General features: G+C 44.3%; 1 protein-coding gene across 3 annotated transcripts in view; it reads left to right on the top strand.

Moving 5' to 3' along the window:
- The window catches only part of MERTK (MER proto-oncogene, tyrosine kinase), a 148,080-nt gene that overhangs the window by 109,447 nt on the left and 18,092 nt on the right, over positions 1-20,541 (top strand). For all 3 annotated transcript variants that reach the window (XM_086700566.1, XM_086700567.1, XM_086700565.1), the window contains exons 12-18: positions 739-834; positions 1,957-2,037; positions 5,795-5,887; positions 7,641-7,759; positions 16,351-16,460; positions 17,915-18,074; positions 18,993-19,129. In XM_086700566.1, the coding sequence (XP_086556692.1) occupies positions 739-834; positions 1,957-2,037; positions 5,795-5,887; positions 7,641-7,759; positions 16,351-16,460; positions 17,915-18,074; positions 18,993-19,129 (796 nt within the window). The remainder of the gene's footprint in view (positions 1-738; positions 835-1,956; positions 2,038-5,794; positions 5,888-7,640; positions 7,760-16,350; positions 16,461-17,914; positions 18,075-18,992; positions 19,130-20,541) is intronic.

A 20,541-nucleotide genomic window follows, 5' to 3' on the forward strand; every position in this document is an offset into this window, starting at 1 on the left:
TTTCTTTAAGAGCTAATGTATCTTTTCTAATTATCCACATTTTTTTTTCTTTCAAAGGCTTGCTCATCATAACTATGGCACAAACTGCATCATTTGCCAAAATGTTACTGAATTGGTTAATTCCTCTTATTGATAATGCTTATGGTCAATGCTGCATGCTGACACCTTGTTATAGAAGATCGTCTCCACTTGCCCCCACGTACTCAATTTAGCACGTTCCATGTCATATTAATGAGGTTCCAGATGCCATAGGCAGAATAGGAGGGAGCCTGTTCTCTTAGTGTTTCCTGCGGTTTCTGCACTTCCTTCCCTGGCCTAGGACAGGGGAGGGAACCCAATAGCTGTTTGGTATTCTATAGTTAGCCATAAAATAGCACGTACTCCACTAGAAAGCAAGAAAGTACCTAGCGACTCTCTTCCTTACTCCTTTAAATCAAGGGCAACCCCCACCCGCCACGTGAATCTGCTGGCTGCTGCACCATGGGAAGAGAAATATGGTTCTGATTTTTATAAGCCTTCAGAATTAATCTTGCCCTGAAGGATTCATTTTACTCACGTAAATCATAGTAGCATCACCGTGTGATGTTTTATTTACCGACATTGTGCGGGAAGAGCCATGGGTACAAAAGGAAGAAAATGTTTAACTCTTTGATAGGACCATCTGTATCATTTCAATTCTGTCCCAACGAAAGGGAGCAGACTGACAACCCTTACACGTACTTCGTCACTCCCTTACAGTGCGCAGCTTGGGAGTCAGCGAGGAACTGCAGAATAAACTAGAAGATGTCGTGATTGACAGGAATCTATTAATTCTTGGGAAAATCCTGGGTGAAGGTAAGCAGTTCATTTCTTTTAAAATGTGAGGTTAGCATAACAGACTCTTAGATACAGAGAACAAACTGAGGGTTGATGGGGGTGGGGGAGAGGGGAGAGTGGGTGATGAGTGCTGAGGAGGGCACTTACTGGGATGAGCATTGGGTGTTGGATGGAAGCCCGTGTGACAATAAATTATGTTAAAAAATAAATAAAATGTGAGGTTAGAAAGGAAGCAGTTTACAGTAATGTTTTAAATGTGTATTTATTGGGGCACCTGGGTGGCTCAGTCCGTTGGGCATCCGACTTCGGCTCAGGTCATGATCTCGCGGTCCGTGAGTTCGAGCCCCGCGTCGGGCTCTGTGCTGACAGCTCAGAGCCTGGAGCCTGTTTCAGATTCTGTGTCTCCCTCTCTCTGACCCTCCCCCATTCATGCTCTGTCTCTCTGTCTCAAAAATGAATAAACGTTAAAAAAAATTTTTTTAATGTGTATTTATTATGTAAAATACCATTTTGTGACTTCAAGTTACAATACAAGTAGTTCTGTTTTATAATTTATTACAATGAAAAAGTAAATGGTGGTTTTTGCCACTCAGATTTCACATATGGAAAGGGCCTCTATGGTGTCTTACACGTACCATTATCCCTTGAAAAATATTAATTCCCTTCCTTCATTTGAAAAGCAATTATTTGTTCGGTTTCCTATATGCTTTAAATACCCCTGGTTCTTAGGTTTACTGTTTGGGGCACCTTCCTAATTAGTTCCATAAGAACAAAAGTGAAAACGCATATAGATTTTGTCAAATTGATGTTAGGATGAATGATAATGGTATGAAGAATTTCTACTTTATACATTTCAGTAACATTTCCCGTGTTGTTCTGTAAGTTTCTTGGATCAGTTCTAATGCTTAATAAAATGATGAGCTGAGCTGAGCCTGAGCCAACCAAGCTTGTGACAAACAGGAGGCTAGTGCATGGCCTGCGTCCCTGGTTTGTGAGCGTGGGTGGCCCCGGCAGGCTCTGCCCGGCTGCCGCGTGTGGGTCACTCTCAGGCCACCTAAAAACAGCAGCCAGGGAACTGTAGCATTTTTATGGTCAGGAGAGATTTTGCAAACTCTATGGAGATGTTATTCTTCTTTACAGGAGAGTTTGGGTCTGTGATGGAAGGAAATCTTAAGCAGCAAGATGGGACCTCTCAGAAAGTGGCAGTGAAGACCATGAAATGTGAGTTATCACGCATTAAACCCATCCCCCTGGGGCTGGGTAGTTGCTTCAGTAATCTGGTGCTCTGTAAGGCCAGTGATGGAGTTCATGTGTCGTGATCTCAGTCACTGATGGGTCAGAAGACCATCCAGAACACTGTGTGGTTACAGACAGAAAGTGAATGTAATGAGGTCCTTATAATTGCATTATACATTCCTTACCCTCAAGGTAGTTACATTTGTAATTTTTACCATACCTCCCTCTCTGTCTCTTTCTGTCTCTCTCAAACTGTCTCTCCCTCTCCCCTCTCTCTCACCTAGTAGAGTGAATGTCTCCAAAGTAAAATATGAATTCCCAAGACAGAGCTGATCTGGCGGCAGCCTCTGACCCCAGGAGTTGGTCTGGCTGATCTGACCAGCTTGGTGGGGTCACTTCCTCACTTGAGGATGCTTGCATATTCCTCAGGAAGTTGCGGGCTGCCTGGAAGGTACATTTCCCAGAGAGAGGAGACATATTCGTTGGTCAAAGGCATATGAAGAGCGGTGAGCCGTGATCACAGGCTGGAACTTCCAAGCAAGCTGAGAAGAGAGTTTGCAGTTGGGTCAGAAAGGGCCTCATAAGTCATCACAAGGAAACTGCTTTTATCCCACAAGTTGCAGAGCCACTAGTAAGAGTCTTTAGCAAATGAGGAACAAAAGCAGATTTCATTCTAGAAAGTTCACTCTGGTGGCAGTGTGGAGGAGAATGAATTACAACGTTGACAAAAGTAAAGACAGGTGCTGACTAGGGCACTCCTGAATCCGTGCAAATGACTGTCTAGATAAGGAAACTAGGCTCAGAGACATGGTGACTTGTTGAAGTCAGATAGCTTAAAAGGGGGAAGATTGTGCTGGATGTTTTCTATCACCAAGCACTGACCAGGCTGCAGTGGCAGAGCATGATAGCATGTGCCCTCCTGCCCTTCTCCAGGAAGTGCATTTCCAGGGCCTGGGGACACAGGACTGTGGTTTAAGTTTTATTCTTCACGTGTCAGCTGGGCACCCATAAAATAGACCGTGATTGTCTGGCATTTTATCTACAGTTGTTTTCATGATTCATATGGAGAGAGATGATTTGATGCTTCGTTTGTTAATGTTTTCAACATTGCTTTCTCATTTACCCTTGTATATATTCAATATTGTTTTTGATCAAGGAGTAAAATTGGTTTCTTCCTAAAATTTAAATTCACTTTTACTGGGAATTAAAACATAAGTTAGCTTATAAGCATGTATTGAGACTTTTTAACCAGAACCGGAGACTGAAGTTTTAAGTCAGTGATGAAAAGGAACCCTAATAACCTACAAGTCACATGGGCTGTTGTTTTCTGCTTTCTGAAGCTTTTTATGTCTCTAATAATGACCAATACTTATGTAATACTGTGTGCCAAAGACACTGCAGTCACTCTTGAATTTCATAAGGAAGACAGGAAGAGGAAATCAGTGCAACTCGGAAGCAGGTTCAAGGATTATCCCCTGGGGGTGCCTGCATGGGTCAGTGGCATCCGACTCTGGGTTTCGGCTCAGGTCACGATCTCATGGTTCATGGGTTCCAGCCCTGTGTCGGGCTCAGTGCTGACAGCATGGAGCCTGCTTGAGATTCTCTCTTTTCTCTCTCTCTGCACCTCCCTTACTCGTTCGCTCTCTCGTTCTCAAAATAAATAAATAAACATTAAAAAAAAAAAGGTATCATCCCCTGGAAACCAAGACAGCCTGAAGTTAGTATTCAGTGGAGCTAAACCCAGTACATAGTCAAATCTGGGTGCCAGCCACATTCAGGACCATTCCTGCCTCTTGCATTATTTTATTTGAACCTCACAATGGTCCCTGTGAAGGCTCCTTTCCATTGTCCACATTTACTATGTGGAAGGTTTACGGGACCTTGTGAAAGGAGCTAGGCCTGGGCTCTCTTCTCTCTGGCCTTGGCTATGCTCTTCTTTGACTTCATTAGAATAACTTTCAGGGCAGCCGGGTGGCTCAGTCAGTTAAGAATCCAATTCCGGCTCAGGTTATGCTCTCACGATTCCTGAGTTTGAGCCCTGCTTCGGGCTCTGTGCTGACAGCTCGGAGCCTGGAACCTGCTTTGATTCTGTGTCTCTCTCTGTCTCTCTCTGACACTCCCCTGCTCGCACTCTATCTCTCTCTCTCTCAAAAATAAAAAAACATTAAAAAGAGAGAATAACTTCCATATGAATTACATCTGTGCTAATTTTCAAAAATCGAAAGGCTAGTCTCTGGCCTCTGCATCCCAGGCTCATCTGTCTTTGCCTCCGATCTTGCCCCCTTGGGGGAGGAGTTTGAAAGCAGATCCTACCCTTTCAAAGTTCTACCCGCCTCGTTGTCTGAGCAAAGGTATTAAGTGAGAGCAAAGGTGGCAGACATTTTGCAGATCTATATATTTTTTTCTTAAATTTGCTTTAATAGGAAAATTAATGTATACAAAGCCCAGAGAATGTACAGACATTATGCTAGATGGCTCTCATCTGGGATTTCAGTCAAAACTTATACCCTATTAAAGCAAATTCCCTAAGGCATGCCTGGCTTTGATTTTAATTGTTTTTAATTGTGGCAAAATACAACATAAAATGTTTTTTTTTAATGTTTATTTATTTTTGAGAGAGAGAGAGAGAGTGCACAAGTGGACGAGTGGGGGAGGGGCAGAGAGAGGGAGACAGATGATCCAAAGCAAGCTCTGCACTGACAGCTCAGAGCCCGATGTGGGGCTCGACTCATGAAGTTCTAGATCATGACCTGAGCCGAAGTTGGATGCTGAACCAACTGAGCCACCCAGGTGCCCCCCATCCTAACCATTTTTAAGAGTACAGCTCAGTGGCATTAAGCACATTCACATTGTTGTGCAACCATCCCCACCATCCATCTCCAGAACTGTTTTCATCTTGCAAAACAGAAACTCCCTACACATTAAACAACTTCCCATCTCCCCTGCCCCTCCTTGCCCCTGGCTACCACCATCCTTTCTGTCTCTAAGTTTGACTACCCTGAGTACCTCGTGAGAGTGGGATCACACTGTCCTTATCCTCCTGTGACTGGCTCCTTTCACTTAGCATAATATAGAATTCTAGATGTCTCTCACAAGTTGGTTTAATCCCAAAATGGTACCATGTGAAAGTTAGGAAAGTATATCCAGTTCACAAGGCATGATTGAGCAACCAGTCTTGCACGAGAGAGACAGAGATGTGAGTTCTTTCTCTTTTTTTCAGTTAAAAATCATTGCAACAGATGATGCATTTGACTTTCATTTTTTAAACTAGTATACTTTCATTTTTAGAGCAGTTGTAGGTTTATAGAAAAATTGGGCAGAAAATACAGAGAATTCCCAGATGACTCCCTCTCCCTTCCCAGTCTCCCATGTCCATTACATCTTGCATCAGTGCATTTTTTTTTTTTTTACAACTGATGTACCCATATAAGACGTTATTACCTGAAGCCCAGGGGTTACATTAGCATTCACCTGCTCTTGAACATTCCGTGGGTTCTGACAAATACAGTGTCATATGTGCACCATCACAGTATCATATGGAAGTCCCCCTGCCCTAAAATTTCCTGCGTGCAACCCCTTCATCCCTCCCCACCCACCCGTCCCTGATAACCACTCATCTGTTTATGATTGCTGTGGTTTGCCTTTTCCTGATTTTACTTTTAGGGGACAAAATTGCTATCACCTCCTTCCCCTTCACTGAGTAAATCATCAGTGCCCCACGTTTTTCTGTCTTCTCTTTTAGTGGACAACTTTTCTCAGCGAGAGATTGAGGAGTTTCTCAGCGAGGCAGCATGCATGAAAGACTTCAACCACCCAAACGTCATCCGACTGCTAGGTACCTCAGAGAAATGCGGGATTGGGGGGCCAGTGGGGCTTGGCTAATCCACTCCACACCACAGGAGAAATCTCTGGGGCAGATACGTTTATCATCTTGTATAACTCCACAGTAATTTATAACATCATGTTTTTCACCCCAAAGACACCTTACAGTTATACTTTCTGAGGCTGATGGTAAAAATGGGCCTGCATTTCCTAGACACCCCAAGGGCTCGGGAACATTTAGTGTCCACAGAGTTCTAGTTGACTGTAGATTAAAATGGGGCCCCCCAGTTACTCAAAGGCAAGACCAAAGCTTATGTTAAATTATAATGTTAGTGACTTAAGGTTATCCGTGAATCAAATACCAGTGGGATAAAGCGGTCAAAGTGGACACATTCCATAGATCATCTTTGAGAAACAATTTATTAACATTTTCAAGTACCGATTTCCTAGAATCTGTGCTGACCATTTTATGGGTCATGATTTAATAGAATTTGGTTTTGTGGCCCTGTCGCTGTCATATCAAGTGGTTGCTGTGTAAGTGCTGCTGTTCCAAGACAGAAGAACGACCTAGAAACAATTGTATATTCTGCCTTTTTTGTGTGTCCCGTGATTTGATAAGTGCTCAATAGTTGGGGGAACTTTCAAAGTTTTAGTATGATCAAAGCTACAGAGAGGTGTGAAAAATAATGCTTGGATACAACATCATTTTGAAGAAACTACTGTTACTCCTTTGCAGCTAGTGAACAATCGCCACTTTACAATTGCACTGTGATGTACAGGAGCTTTGCAAGCCTGATTTCAGGTGACGGGCCCTGGTTCTAGCTTTTCATGATAAATGGTGTTTCCTGTGTTAACCATGAAAATTTAGAGACATGATTGGCTGTCAAAATTCTTTTATTTTTTTTTTTTTATTTATTTTTGAGAGAGAGAGAGAGAGAGAGACAGAGTGTGAGCAGGAGAGGGGCAGAGAGATTTGGAAACACAGAATCTGAAACAGGCTCCAGGCTCTGAGCTGTCAGCACAGAGCCCGACGCAGGGTTATAACTTGTGAACTGAGAGATCATGACCTGAGCCGAAGTTGGCCGCTAAACTGAGCCACCCAGGCGCCCCTCGAAATTCTTTTAATAGTTTTAAGCATTTGATTGCACTGGGCTTATTCACCTGATAAGGTTTTTAACTATTACATGAAACTAGTTTGCCCTTGAATTCTACTGCAGTTACAACCCCTCACTTAGGCTCAGTATAACAAAAACTCAGTGGTTTTCTAGATGGCTACACTTGTTACAGATTAATTTTTTGAGAGCTCTCATGCAGGGTGGCACTAATCTAGGGCACCTGGGTGGCTCAGTTGGTTGCGCGTCTGACTTGTGACTTCGGCTCAGGTCATGATCTCATGGTTTTTGAGTTCGAGCCCTGCATCAGGCTCTGTGCTGAGTCTGGAGCCTGCTTTGGATTGTGTCTCCCTCTCCCTCTGCCCCTTCTCTCTCTTTCTCTCCCTTTCTCCCAAAAATAAATAAACATTTTTTTAAATTAAAAAATAAAAAAAAATTGGCATTAATCTGAAAGGAAAAAAATACCGAGACGTGGGCCTAGGGTGTATTCCATATTCTACTATGTAGTGAGTGTGTGAGTTATGGGTGTTTTTTTTTCCTTCTTTAATCATTACCTTGAGAGCACATGGTTTCAATTTGGCCAGTGCGCCTGCAATGCTTTTCTGGTTACTGGTAACAAGGGCTCTTTGTAACCTTCTCTGGTTTTAATTTCAGGTGTATGTATAGAAATGAGCTCTCAAGGCATCCCAAAGCCCATGGTAATTTTACCCTTCATGAAGTACGGGGATCTGCATACTTACTTACTCTATTCACGACTGGAGACCAGACCCAAGGTAATTTACCCAGTCGTGTTGCCTCTCACAGTCCTCCAGGCTTCTGTGACAGGGCCTGGGGAACCTCAGCATGTAACCTTGAAAATAAAGGAGGGAGGGGGAATACATGGCCTTTGTTCAACGCTCACTGTGCATCCTGGATGCTGAAGTGTGGGATCTGTCCTCACAGCAGACCTGCTCAGAAGTCTTATTATTCCCATTTTATGGGAGGAAGAAGTCTGGCTTGGCACATAGTCTCCTGGCCCAAGCCTCATCACAATGGAGCCAAGTGGGTCCCCCATGCTGACAGAGTGGCCTCTTTCTCTTAAAGTCTCCTCTTTCTGACTTGTTCACTCTGAAATCACTGGAGGCAGGATCTGTTTCATTCCCAGAGGCAAGTTGCACTGAGCTGCTTTTCTGGACACTGAGCATGAATGTCCGCCATCCACCTTTCCATTTATCAAGGGCCCCTCCATCCTCAGGATTTGGAAAGCGTGTTGTGAATTGGTGGGCCAGCATACTTTCCTTCAATGGTGCCTGTAAGAAGGGCAGTGACCCCACAGGGCAAACCCTCTCCTGAATCCCACAGCACAGGGAAACCAGACAGAAACAGGAGCTTAGACGGAAGCACCATACCCACCGGCATGCAGCCACTGGTCCTACCCAGGTGATTGACCAGGGGCCACAAGAATGCTGAGTATGGGGTGTCATGGGGAAAGTTCTGGGGGCACCTGGGTGGCTCAGTTGGTTAAGCATCTCACTCTTGGTTTTGGCTCAAGTCATGATCTCTTGGTTCAGGGGTTCAAGCCTGCATCAGGCTCTACACTGCACTCTCTCTCTCTCTCTCTCTGCCCCTCCCTTGCTCTCTTTCTCTCTCTCTCCCTGCAAATAAACATTTTTTTTTTAATGGGCAAGTCCTTATCCCAAGAGACAGGCAAATCTGCAGGCATTACCATTTGTTAAATTTGGCAAGGCACTTGAAAAACAAAAACAAAAACTTGAGACCCAATTTAGGGTAAACATATTCTGGAACCTTCTTTCCTATCTCCTGCCGACACTGTGTGTTATGGATATAACACTGTGTGTTATGGATATGGAAGGTTATTTTTTCTTTTCTTTTTCTTTTTCTTGTTTTGTTCCTCCCAGGAAGATGTAAGTGGCCGAAGCAGGAGAGTGAGCCCCTTTCTTTTTTCACTTCTCCTTGGTCTCATGCTCAGATTTTTGTTCTCTTCCTCATGACTTCTTTTAAGTCTTCCACCCACCCAGATACTAACCAGAGTTAGGAAATTGTAGCCACATCTCAGAGCTATTATAAAATCACTGAGGTTCCTCCAAAGAAGTGAAGGGCCTAATCGAAAGTAAGGGACTCGGCATGGCTGAGCGTTTTCCTTCCCTTTTCCACCCAAAAGAAAGACAATATTATAAGAAGCCTAGAAAAGAAGGGAAAAAATACCTACAATTCCCAACATCTTAGCACATTTCATTGGCAGCTTCAGACATTCCCATCACAACTGCTTATTCTGTGCCTACGTGTTTCACAGGCTGGTGCTCACTATCTGTGCACCTATCCACACGCCATCAAAGGTGCTAACATTTCTCAAGCATAAGTAGAGGCCAGCCTATATTTTGCATATATTAATGCAGTAATAGCGTAACAACTATAGGAAGTAGTTACTAATAGAATCTCCGGTGAGGAAACGGAGGCACAGATCAGACAATGGTGGAGGCTGGACTGGCCCCCAGGCTGCAGACCCCCTGTCTTCAGCTCTTCTCTGATAGCGCCATCTCCTGTGCACCCTTCCCAGCAGGGCAGCAGCCTCCAGACTGTTGCCTGTGAATGGCTGCATAGCATCCTCTTGAATGGATCTTGTTCCACATTGATGGGCAGTTTCACTCATATTTAATTTTCTGGTATGTGGGATGATTTTTCTAATAATTTTTGGAGGGATGGGATTATCATGTTGCATAAGAGTGAATTCTATAGTTTAAAATAAAAAAAGGGGGGTGCCTGAGTGGCTCGGTTGGTTGGGCATCCAATTCTTGATTTTGGCTCAGATCATGATCTCAGGGTCATGAGATTAAGCCCCATGGTAGTCTCCGCACTAGGCATGTAACCTGCTTAAAATTCTCTCTCTCCCACAGTGTGGAGGTTCCTCAAAAAATTAAAAATAGAACTACCCTATGACCCAGCAATTGCACTACTAGATATTTATCTAAAAGATACAAAAATGCTGATTTGAAGGAGCACATGTACCCCAGTGTTTATAGCAGCACTATCAATAATAGCCAAAGTATGGAAAGAGCCCAAATATCCATCGATTGATGAATGGATAAAGAAGATGTGATATATAAATACAATGGAATATTACTCGAGGATCAAAAAGAATGAAATCTTGCCATTTGCAACAATGTGGATGGAACTAGAGTGTATTATGCTCAGTGAAATAAGTCAATGAGAGAGATAAATATCATATGATTTCATTCATTTGTGGAATTTAAGAAATAAAACAGATGAACATAGGGGAAGGGAAGGAAAAATAAGATAAAAAGAGAGAGGGAGGCAAACCATAAGAGACTCTTAAATACAGAGAACAAACTGAGGGTTGCTGGAGAGGTGGTGAGTGAGGGGATAGACCAAATGGGTGATGGGCATTAAGGAGGGCACTTGTTAGGATGAGCATTGGGTGTTATATGTAAGTGAAGCATCACTAAGTTCCACTCCTAAAATCATTATTACACCATATGTTAACTAACTTGGATTTAAATAAAATTAAAAATAGGATTCTCCCTTTCTCTCTTCCCCTCTGTTCACTCTCGTATACCTAAGTGCTCTCTCGCGCGCGCGCGTGCGCTCTTCCCCCTGCCCCCCCCCAAAAAAAAAGTAAAAATACACTGGGCTGTTTGATGGCCAAATATCATCTGTCTTTACTTGTGAAGTTTAACTCGCTTCCCCTTTTGGGTCCCTTTGCAAATGTAACCTCTTACTGGATTTTTTTCCTTGAATTGCTGTAGAACAGATAGAGACCATTTATAATCTTTATAATTTTTTTTTTAATTATCATACAGTATTATGGACTCTTTTTCCATTTTGATGTGCAGTTCTATCAGTTTTAACACATGAATAGATCCATCTTCACAGTCAGGATACAGAACAGCTTCATCACCCAAAAACACCTCCTCCTGCTACCCCTTTTGTAGTGATGCTGTGCCCCCATGGCTAATTCCGGGTAGCCATTCATCTGTTCTCCGTTACTATAGTTTTGTCTTTTTGAAAATGTTCTATGAATGGAATCATACAGTTTGGAACCCAGTTAGAAAATGAACAAGGGGCACCTGGGTGGCTCAGTCGGTTAATCGGCCAGCTCCTGATTTCAGCTCAGGTCATGATCTCACTGTGAGAGCGAGCCCTGAGTTGGGCTCTGCACTGACGGCGAGGAGCCTGCTTGGGATTCTCTCTCCCTGTCTCTCTGCCCCTCCCCCACTCATGCTTGCTCACATGCTCTCTCTCATTCTCTCAAAATAAATAAATAAATATTTACAAAATAAAATAAAATAAAATAGGGGTGCCTGCATGGCTCAGTCGGTTAAGCATTTGACTCTTGATTTTGGCTCAGGTCATGATCTCAGGGTTTGTGTAATCGAGCCCCATGTGGGGATTCTTTCTCTCCCTCTCTGCCCCTCCCCCACTTGCGTGTGCACACTCTCCCTGTTCCAACAATAAACTAAATAATTAATTAATCAAGCAAAAGACTTTGACACTCACCAAAGAGGATATAAAGATGGCAAATAACCACAAGAAAAGATGCTCAACATCATTAATCATTTAGAGACCTGTAAATAAAAGCCATGATAAGGTATCACTATCCACCTATCAGAGCAGCTTACAACCAAATCAAACCCAACCAAAAAACTACGAATACCACGTGCTAACAAGAATGCAGAACAACTGAATCTTTCATACACTGCTGATGGGAATGTACGATTCCAGAGTACAGCCACTCTGGAAAAGAGTTTAGAAGTTTCTTATAAAACATGGTGTTTTATAGCAACTTCATCCATACTTGCTAAAAACTGGACACAACCCATGTGTCCCTCAGCAGCTGACTGAGCAAGCAAAGTAGGTACATCCATACAATAGAAGATACACGGCAATAAAACAAGGAACGCAGTATTGATACGGGCAACGACCTAAATAGATCTCAAAGGCGTAATGCTGAGTAAGGAAGCCCAGAGGTGGGACAGCTGCAGAGTTGGTCAGCTGTACCTTGAAGGACAGCATCAAGTGTCCACAGTTGTTTCACCTTTCTGCTTTTTTTTTTTTTTTTAATTTTTTTTTTTCAACGTTTATTTATTTTTGGGACAGAGAGAGACAGAGCATGAACGGGGGAGGGGCAGAGAGAGAGGGAGACACAGAATCGGAAACCGGCTCCAGGCTCTGAGCCATCAGCCCAGAGCCCGACGCGGGGCTCGAACTCCCGGACCGCGAGATCGTGACCTGGCTGAAGTCGGACGCTTAACCGACTACGCCACCCAGGCGCCCCTCACCTTTCTGCTTTTTCAGCTACAGCTGTCCCTCCACGTGTTATGACGGTGACATGGCTTCAGGCATGACATCCTCACCCATCAGCCTCTGGAGACAAAAAGAGAAGTCTGTCTTCTCTCTTTCCTCTTCCCCCTTCTCTTTCTTTCCCTGGAAGAGTAATTGTTTTTTTCTTTTGGTAACAACTTTACTGAGATATAATTCAAACACCGTACAGTTCTGCCATTTAAAGCATACAACTCAATGGTGTTCAGTACGTTCAGAGGGTTTTGCAGCCATCACCACAATAAACTGTAGAGTGCTTTCATCACCTAACAAAAAGTCCCATACCCTTTAGCAATCACTTCCCAATCTCCCCTCCCTGCCTTGTTTCCAGCTCTAAGCAAGCTGCTTTCTGTCTCTCTCTAGTTACCTGTTTCCATTTCAATGGAACCATAGTTTGTGGTCTTTTGTATCTTTCACTGAGCCTGATGTTTTCAAGGCTCATCCACGTGGTAGCTTGTATCAGTACTTCATTACTTTGTAAGAGCAAATAATTCTCCATTGTATACATGTATTATGTCGTTTATCTCTTGATCTATTGATGGACATTTGGGTTGTTTCCACTTTTTGACTTGTATGAATAATTCTAAGAATTTTATACTTGAGCGCTTATATTTAGGTCATTGATCCTTTTTTTTTTTCCATTGATCCATTTTGAGTTAATTTTGTATATGATTTCAGGTTGGGGTCCAATTTCACTCTCTAGCATATCCCACTCACTTGTCCCAGCACCACCTGTTGAAAAGACCACTCTTTCCCCCACTGAATGATCTCGGCACTCTGTTGAAAGTCATTTGACCATATATTCATGTGTTTATTTCTAGACTCTCGATTCTGTTTCGTTGCTCTGTATATCTGTCCTTATGCTGGTATCACATTATCATGATTATAGTCGCTTTATAGTAAATTTTGAAATCAGTAAATATGAAGTCTTCCAACTTTGGTTTTCTTATTCAAGTTTGTTCTGCACATTCTGAGCTCTTGAAGAAGTTTCATACGAATTTTAGTATCAGCTTGTCAATTTCTACAGAAGCCAGCTGGGATTCTGATAGGGTTTATGTTGAATCTACAGATCAATTTGGGGAGTATTGCTATCATAACAATATTAAGTCTTCTGATCCATGAACACAGGATATCTTTCCATTTATTTAGATCTGCTTCGATTTCTTTCAACGTCTCGTAATTGTCAGAGTATAAGTTTTGCACTTCCTCTGTTAAATTTATTGCTGAGTAATTTTAATTCTTCTTAGTTGAAAATGATTTCTTTTTTTAATTACTCTTTTTTTATTTTCTTTTTAATTTTTTGTAACGTTTATTTATTTTTGAGAGAGAGAGACAGAACACAAGCAGGGTAGGGACAGAGAGGGAGACCTAGAATCCAAAGCCAGTTCCAGGCTCTGAGCTTCAGCTCAGAGCCTGATGTGGGGCTCAAACCCATGAACTGTGAGATCAAGACCTGAGCCGAAGTAGGATGCTTAACTGTCTGAGGCACCCAGATGCCCTTAATTACTCTTTAAAAAAAAATGTTTATTTATGCATTTTGAGAGAGAGAGAGAAAGAGCAGGGGAGGGGCAGAGAGAAAGGGAGAATCCCGAGTAGGCTCTGCACTGTCAGTGTAGAGCCTGATGCAGGGCTTGAACTCACAGACCAAGAGATCATGACCTGAGCCAAAATCAAGAGTCAGATGCTTAACCAACAGAGCCACCCAGGCACCCCAGTGAAATTGTTTTCTTAATTTTATTTTCGGATTGACCATTGGCAGTGTATAGAAATACAGTTAATTTTTGTATCTTAATTGTATATCCTGTAACCTTGTTAAACTTATTTCTTAGTTCTACCACACAATTATCTTTTAAATGACTTTTGGTCATAATCTACAAGAACATAAATGTTCTAGGAAAATATAACACAAATGAATAGTACCTAATATTCATTACAGCTTCACAGTGTCAGCAGGATTTTATGTCTCTTAGCATCCAAATCCTTTCCTGGAAACTATCATCCAGAAAATCACATGCCTCAAATGTATAGAATAGAAGCAAAAGACTTTCATGCCTGATTTGTTTACACTTTTTTTTAATTTTTAATTTTTTTTTTTTTTTTTTGAGAGAGAGAGGCAGAGTGCAAGCCAGGGAGAGACAGAGAGAGAGACAGACACAGAATCTGAAGCAGGCTCCAGGCTCTGAGCTGTCAGCACAGAGCCTGACACGGCGCTCAAACTCCCAGACTGAGATTATGACCTGAGCCAAAGTCGGATGCTTAACTGACTGAGCCACCCAGGCACCCCTGTGTACACTTTTTTTGTTTACATTTTTTTAACAACTCCAGTATGTAAGAGTAAAGAATGATTAAAGCATATTATTATATATACAGAATGTGATTAACACGTATCTTTGCCGGGAAATATAAACCATGGAATCATTAAAAATGCAGTGTCTTCGTGAATACCACTTTGGAAAACTCATGTTCCATAGAGAATAAACCATGACAAATCCAAAGCTTTGGGGAGGCTATGTCATGGATGGACCCATTCATGACTGCCAGGAACGTGTGGTTTTCTTCAGGGCCCTGACTGTGCTAAGACATTTATTTATAGCACAGAAGTCTTCATCGGTCATCACCCTCATCGTGAATTCCATCGTGGCAGGGTTTCTAACATAGCCATGCAGTCTGATTTTTACAGGATAGACTGTTGAAACTTACAGGAGGGCTCTAGAGAAACAAAAATGAAAAGCCCCAAATACTTTCTGGTCCTTTGGTGCTATGATAAGAGGCAAAGACTATCCTAATTTCTGTCTGGAAGAAAAGTATCTTTCCAGACATTTCAAGGTAAGATGATAGCATATGGGTGCATAATTGGAAACAGCTCCTTGTAGGTGGACTTTTTGTCCCTCCCCCACTGACAGCAGACCACCCCTCTTTTCCCCTCTTTTCCTGGCACAGGTGCTCTGCCCCACTGCCATTCCAAAGGACACAAAGAATCCCATTTTATCTCATAACTTGCAAAAAGAATGTTATTCACTGTCAATATTTGTGTTTTATTTATTTATTATTTTATTATTTATTATTTGTTTTATTTTATTTTAGACAGCAGTGTGGAGTGTGAGCAGGGAAGAGGGGCAGAGGAAGAGAGAGATAGAGAAAATCTCTAGCAGGCTCCATGGTCAGCATGGAGCCCGACTTGGGACTTGATCTCATGACCATGAGATCATGACCTGAGCCGAAATCAAGAGTCGGGCACTTAACCAACTGAGCCACCTGGGTGTCCCTCACCGTCAATATTTTTAAAGACAGAAAGAATGTGAAATTTGCCAAGAGGTTTTATAGTTTGTTGTTGTTGTTGTTATTCCTTTTTTAGAAACCGTTTTTTAAAATATTTTTAATGTTTATTTATCTTTGAGAGAGAGATAGAGTGAGTTGGGGAGGGGCAGAGAGAGATGGGGACAGAAGATCCAAAGCCAGAGCAGGCCATGCTGACAGCAGAGAGCCCCATGCAGGGTTCAAACTCATGAACGGTGAGATCATGACCTGAGCCAAAATTGGACACTTAGCGGTAAGATTATAACCTGAGCCAAAGTTGGATGCTTAACTGACTGAGCCATCTAGGCGCCCCTTAAAACCTTATTTGTGAAAAAAATGATGTGGAAATTAAAGGTGTGTTTCCTTGCTTCAGGGCCCAACTTTTAAGAAATCTAAACAGTGGGGTGCCTGGGTGGCTCAGTCGGTTGGGCGTCCGACTTCGGCTCAGGTCACGATCTCGCGGTCCGTGAGTTCGAGCCCCACGTCAGGCTCTGTGCTGACAGCTCAGAGCCTGGAGCCTGTTTCAGATTCTGTGTCTCCCTCTCTCTCTGACCTTCCCCCATTCATGCTCTGTCTCTCTCTGTCTCAAAAATGAATAAACGTTAAAAAATAAAAAGAAAAAAAAAATATAGACACTATTTCCCCACTTCCGGTGGAAATAACTCTCCAAGTTTTCCTTTTATAAAAAAGACTTTGTCTTCTTGTTTCTTCCCCCTTCCCCCACCCCCAGCACATTCCGCTGCAGACACTACTGAAGTTCATGGTGGACATTGCCCAGGGGATGGAGTATCTGAGCAACAGGAATTTTCTTCATCGAGATTTAGCTGCTCGAAATTGCATGTAAGAGCCCTGGTCCGACTTGGAAGGGGTTAGACCTCATCATGTTAGACACTTGGGGGGACAGGGTAGGAATAGGGAGTGGCCTGTTGCTATGAAAATATGGAGGAAGGGTAGATTTGGGAGGGGAGCATGTGGCTGGCTCTAGAGATGGGATTTCTATGGCTCTGCTGTAAAACTGGGTCTTTTCACAATTTCTGCTTCCAAGAGTCTGGTTGACTTCCAAGACTTTCATCTGTGACTCCTTTTTTATTTTCGCACTCTCAGCTTGGAGTGGGTGCTACTTCTGATCTTTGTGATCCTTTCCCCTTGCCATCGGCTAGTTTTGGACCCAGAGTTATATGTAAGTCAGCTAATCCTGGAGACAGTAAGGAAATTGATAAAGGTTTTGCCCCTCAAGTTTCATGATGCCTCCTTATGCATATGTACTGTGAACCCGCACCAAAGCTTTCCTTTTGCAGCAGACAAGGACTTCTATGAAAACTCTGAATTCAAGTTCCTCTGTCTCTTCATCCTGCTTCAGCAGAGTCGTTATCTGCTGTAAATCTTCAAGATAATAACTAGTTCTTGATTTTAAGTTTATTGCAAAATGAGAGAGTGTTCCTCAAATGTATTGCTGTTATTTGTTTTTCTGGGCTGCAGATGGGGCCCCCTCACTCCTTACCTAGCCTCCCACCGGCCCCCTACCACCTGCACCTCATTTTTGAAAACACAGAAGGGGCTTGTTTGTGTTTCTTAAGTAATTTTTTCTGCCATGGAGGGAAAATCATGAAGAGCTCTCTTTGCCCTTCGTATTTCCTTCATGTTTTTCCCATCAGGTAAGGTGATCAGCTGTCCTCTTTGCCTGAGACTGAGAGATTTCCCAGGACGTGGGACTCGTCAGTTTTAAAAGTCAGTGCCTGGCAGACAGGAACAAGGCAGTTACCCCACATCCAGACCACTCATCTCTCCCCCTCTTTCTCCTTCGTCTTGTCTAGGATCTGCCTTAACAGCTTGGGCTCTAAATGCAATTGCATCCCTTTCTACATGCAGTTAATTCCTCAAGTACCACCTGGCTACCTTAGCAGGAAGTCCAGGGTCCCCCTCTTAGAGCTTGTACTTCCCCAACTCCCTCAAAGTGGCAGGAGCAGTGCTGCCTCCACCAGGACGGCCAGTGGGCACTGGAGGAGTCCCCCTGGGGGCCCTGGGTTTGGGCTGCTGCTCTCTCTCTCTCCTCCTGTGCACCATCTGTTCCCTGCACATGGCTCCACCCTCTGTGCACAGATCCCCACACGGACCGCGGGGGGTGCAAGGTCATAACTCTTCTGACGCCCCCGTCACTGGCTCTGCCATTGGTCCCAGAGCAGGACCCTCACAAGCTGATGGGGTCTTTCAGTTCCTTATCATAAATGTTTCAGCTATATCCGGTTTAGGCTTTGCCTCGGAGGTCGCTGAAGGCACGAACTCGCTCTCTGTAGGTTACGAGATGATATGACCGTCTGTGTCGCGGACTTTGGCCTTTCTAAGAAGATTTACAGTGGCGATTACTACCGCCAAGGCCGCATCGCCAAGATGCCTGTGAAATGGATTGCCATAGAGAGTCTGGCAGACCGAGTCTACACAAGTAAAAGTGACGTGGTACGTACAGAGTTTTGACGTGGAGCCCCACGTGGCAAAGATGGAAGGGTCACGGAAAGGAATGGCTTACACCAGTTTTGCAAGACATTTTACTTCTGATTAACCGAGGATTGGGAGCATGGTCACACCTCCTATTTACTGCTAGATGCTCTTCCTTAACTGGAACACTAGATTCCGGTGAAGCAGCTTGACCTTCAGAAGATCTGTCTTTGCCCAGGCCTTTCATTTATTCCCATCTTTTTTTTTTTTTTTTTTTTTTTGTGCTACAATATAGTGACTTACTGACCACCACGAAGATATGTCATATTCACATTAAATTGAATGGGTTCATCCAGTGGCTCTTTGGAAGCAAAAGGTGCTGTGTACAGGCACCTGGGCAGCTCAGTCGGTTAAGCGTCCGACAGTGACTTGGGTCAAGATCTCACGGTTCCGGAGTTCAGGCCCCGCGTCGGGTTCTGTGCTGACGCCTCAGAACCTGGAGCCTGCTTCAGACTCTGTGTCTTCCTCCCTCCCTCTCTCTGTCCCTCCCCTGCTCGTGCTCTGTCTCAAAAATAAACATTAAAAATTTTCAAAATAAATAAATAAAAGGTGCTGTGTAATTATACCCTTCCCCAGAGACTGGGAAGAGAAGACACCTGACAACAGCAGTGGAGCAGAGCATTACACACAGAGAGAGAGAGAGAGAGAAAGAGAGAAGGCTCTATCTGCCTTTGTCACAACAGCTTTTATACAACTGGGCAAGCGTGGCTCTCTGACCCCCTGGTTCTTGCCGCGTCGGGAGAGCAGCATGTCCCTGGCATAATTGTCAGCTTTGTGCACCACTATCAGGCTTTAAGGAAATGACCTTTCTAAATGAAAAAGTCCATTCAGCCTCTCTGAAAAGACTCGCATCCTAACTTGTTGTTGCTTTGTTCTCAGTGGGCATTTGGCGTGACCATGTGGGAAATAGCAACACGGGGAATGACTCCGTACCCCGGCGTCCAGAACCACGAAATGTATGACTACCTGCTCCACGGCCACAGGCTGAAGCAGCCCGAGGACTGCCTGGCCGAACTGTAAGTGAGCTTCTTGGTGACGCGGGGCACTCTGCACGGGCTGCTCGTCTGGCTCCGCGAAGCCCGGGGAGCCGGCGTGTGCGCCTCTCCAGGGAGCCTGCACATGCCCTGAGGTCCATAAGCACCGGTAGATCTGTCCTGTAGACCAGTAGGTTGACTCTGTAGTGCATGAGGGCACCTGTGTGATTACCTGCCCTCTCACAGCGGCAGTTTCCCTTCTGTGCAGCATTTCCGACAAACCCCATTGTTTGTGACATTGATTGTGACTGACCACAATCGTATCTCCAGTCAGGAAATCTGGAAGCCTGAGCCCGTGACACTGAGGTCAGCCTGGTCCTCAGACTTGCTGGGGAGATAGTCTAGCAAAGAGATTCCTCAGCGCTGTGCCCGGAGATCGCGATTCTGTTGGTACAGAGCGGGCCCAGAAATGCATGTTTTAAAAAACCAACCCTGCGAAATGGGGCGCCTGGGTGGCCCTGTAGGCTAAGCATCCAGCTTGGCTCAGGTCACGATCTCGAGGCTCGTGAGTTCGAGCCCCGCGTCCGGGCTCTGCGCTGACAGCCCAGAGCCTGGAGCCTGCTTCGGATTGTGTGTCTCCCTGTCTCTCTGCCCCTTCCCCACTCACGCTCTGTCCCTCAAAAATGAATAATCGTTAAAAAAAAAAATCTTTTTAAATAAATAAAATAAAACCTGCCCTGGGAAACTGTGCTCCTGAGGGGCCCCAGCTCCAACGTGTGGGACCACAGCGCAGATCTATCCTGACAGGCCCTCTCTCTTCAGGGTGGGCACTATGGGAAGAGGCCCAGGAGTTGCAGTCAGAGACAGGCCTCCGCCTCCCAACCAGCCACGTGTGTGGCCATCACAACTGACTTGACCTCCCTGTGCCTTATTATCCGCCACAAAAAAAAAAAAAAAAAAGTAGAGTCACATATTCTTCGGAGAGGGATTGGGAAGAAAAGTTGCAGAAGGTAATGGGTGGCATGCTTAGCCTGCAGGAGTGTCTCATCATGGTACCCATTATTAGTAGCATCATTGGTGGCTTGAACCTTCCTGATGTGGAGTCTCCTCCCAACACAACAGGGGTCACGGGCCTAGAGAGGGCACTTTCACCGTGGTTAGCAAGAACGTTTCGGGACCACAGGCATGCACGCTGCTGTGTCACGGGACACCACGATAGGCCACTGACGTGAGGAGGCACGTGTTGGATGCCTCCCGGGGCCCCTCCCCCTCCCCCCCTCCCAGGTCTGTCCCCCTCCCCCTCACCCTCCACATGCATATGCTCTGGCCCTGCTTCCTCAACACGGGTGACAGGGCCCAGGCCAGTCTGCATGCAGGCCTCCTAGATCCCATCCAAGCCAAACGGAAGGAAACTTTGTTGATCCCTCACCCTGCTTTGTGGGGGTGGCGGTGGT

This window comes from Puma concolor, chromosome A3, assembly GCF_028749965.1.
Source record: "Puma concolor isolate L17-30 chromosome A3, mPumCon1.1.hap2, whole genome shotgun sequence".
NCBI lineage: Eukaryota > Metazoa > Chordata > Mammalia > Carnivora > Felidae > Puma > Puma concolor.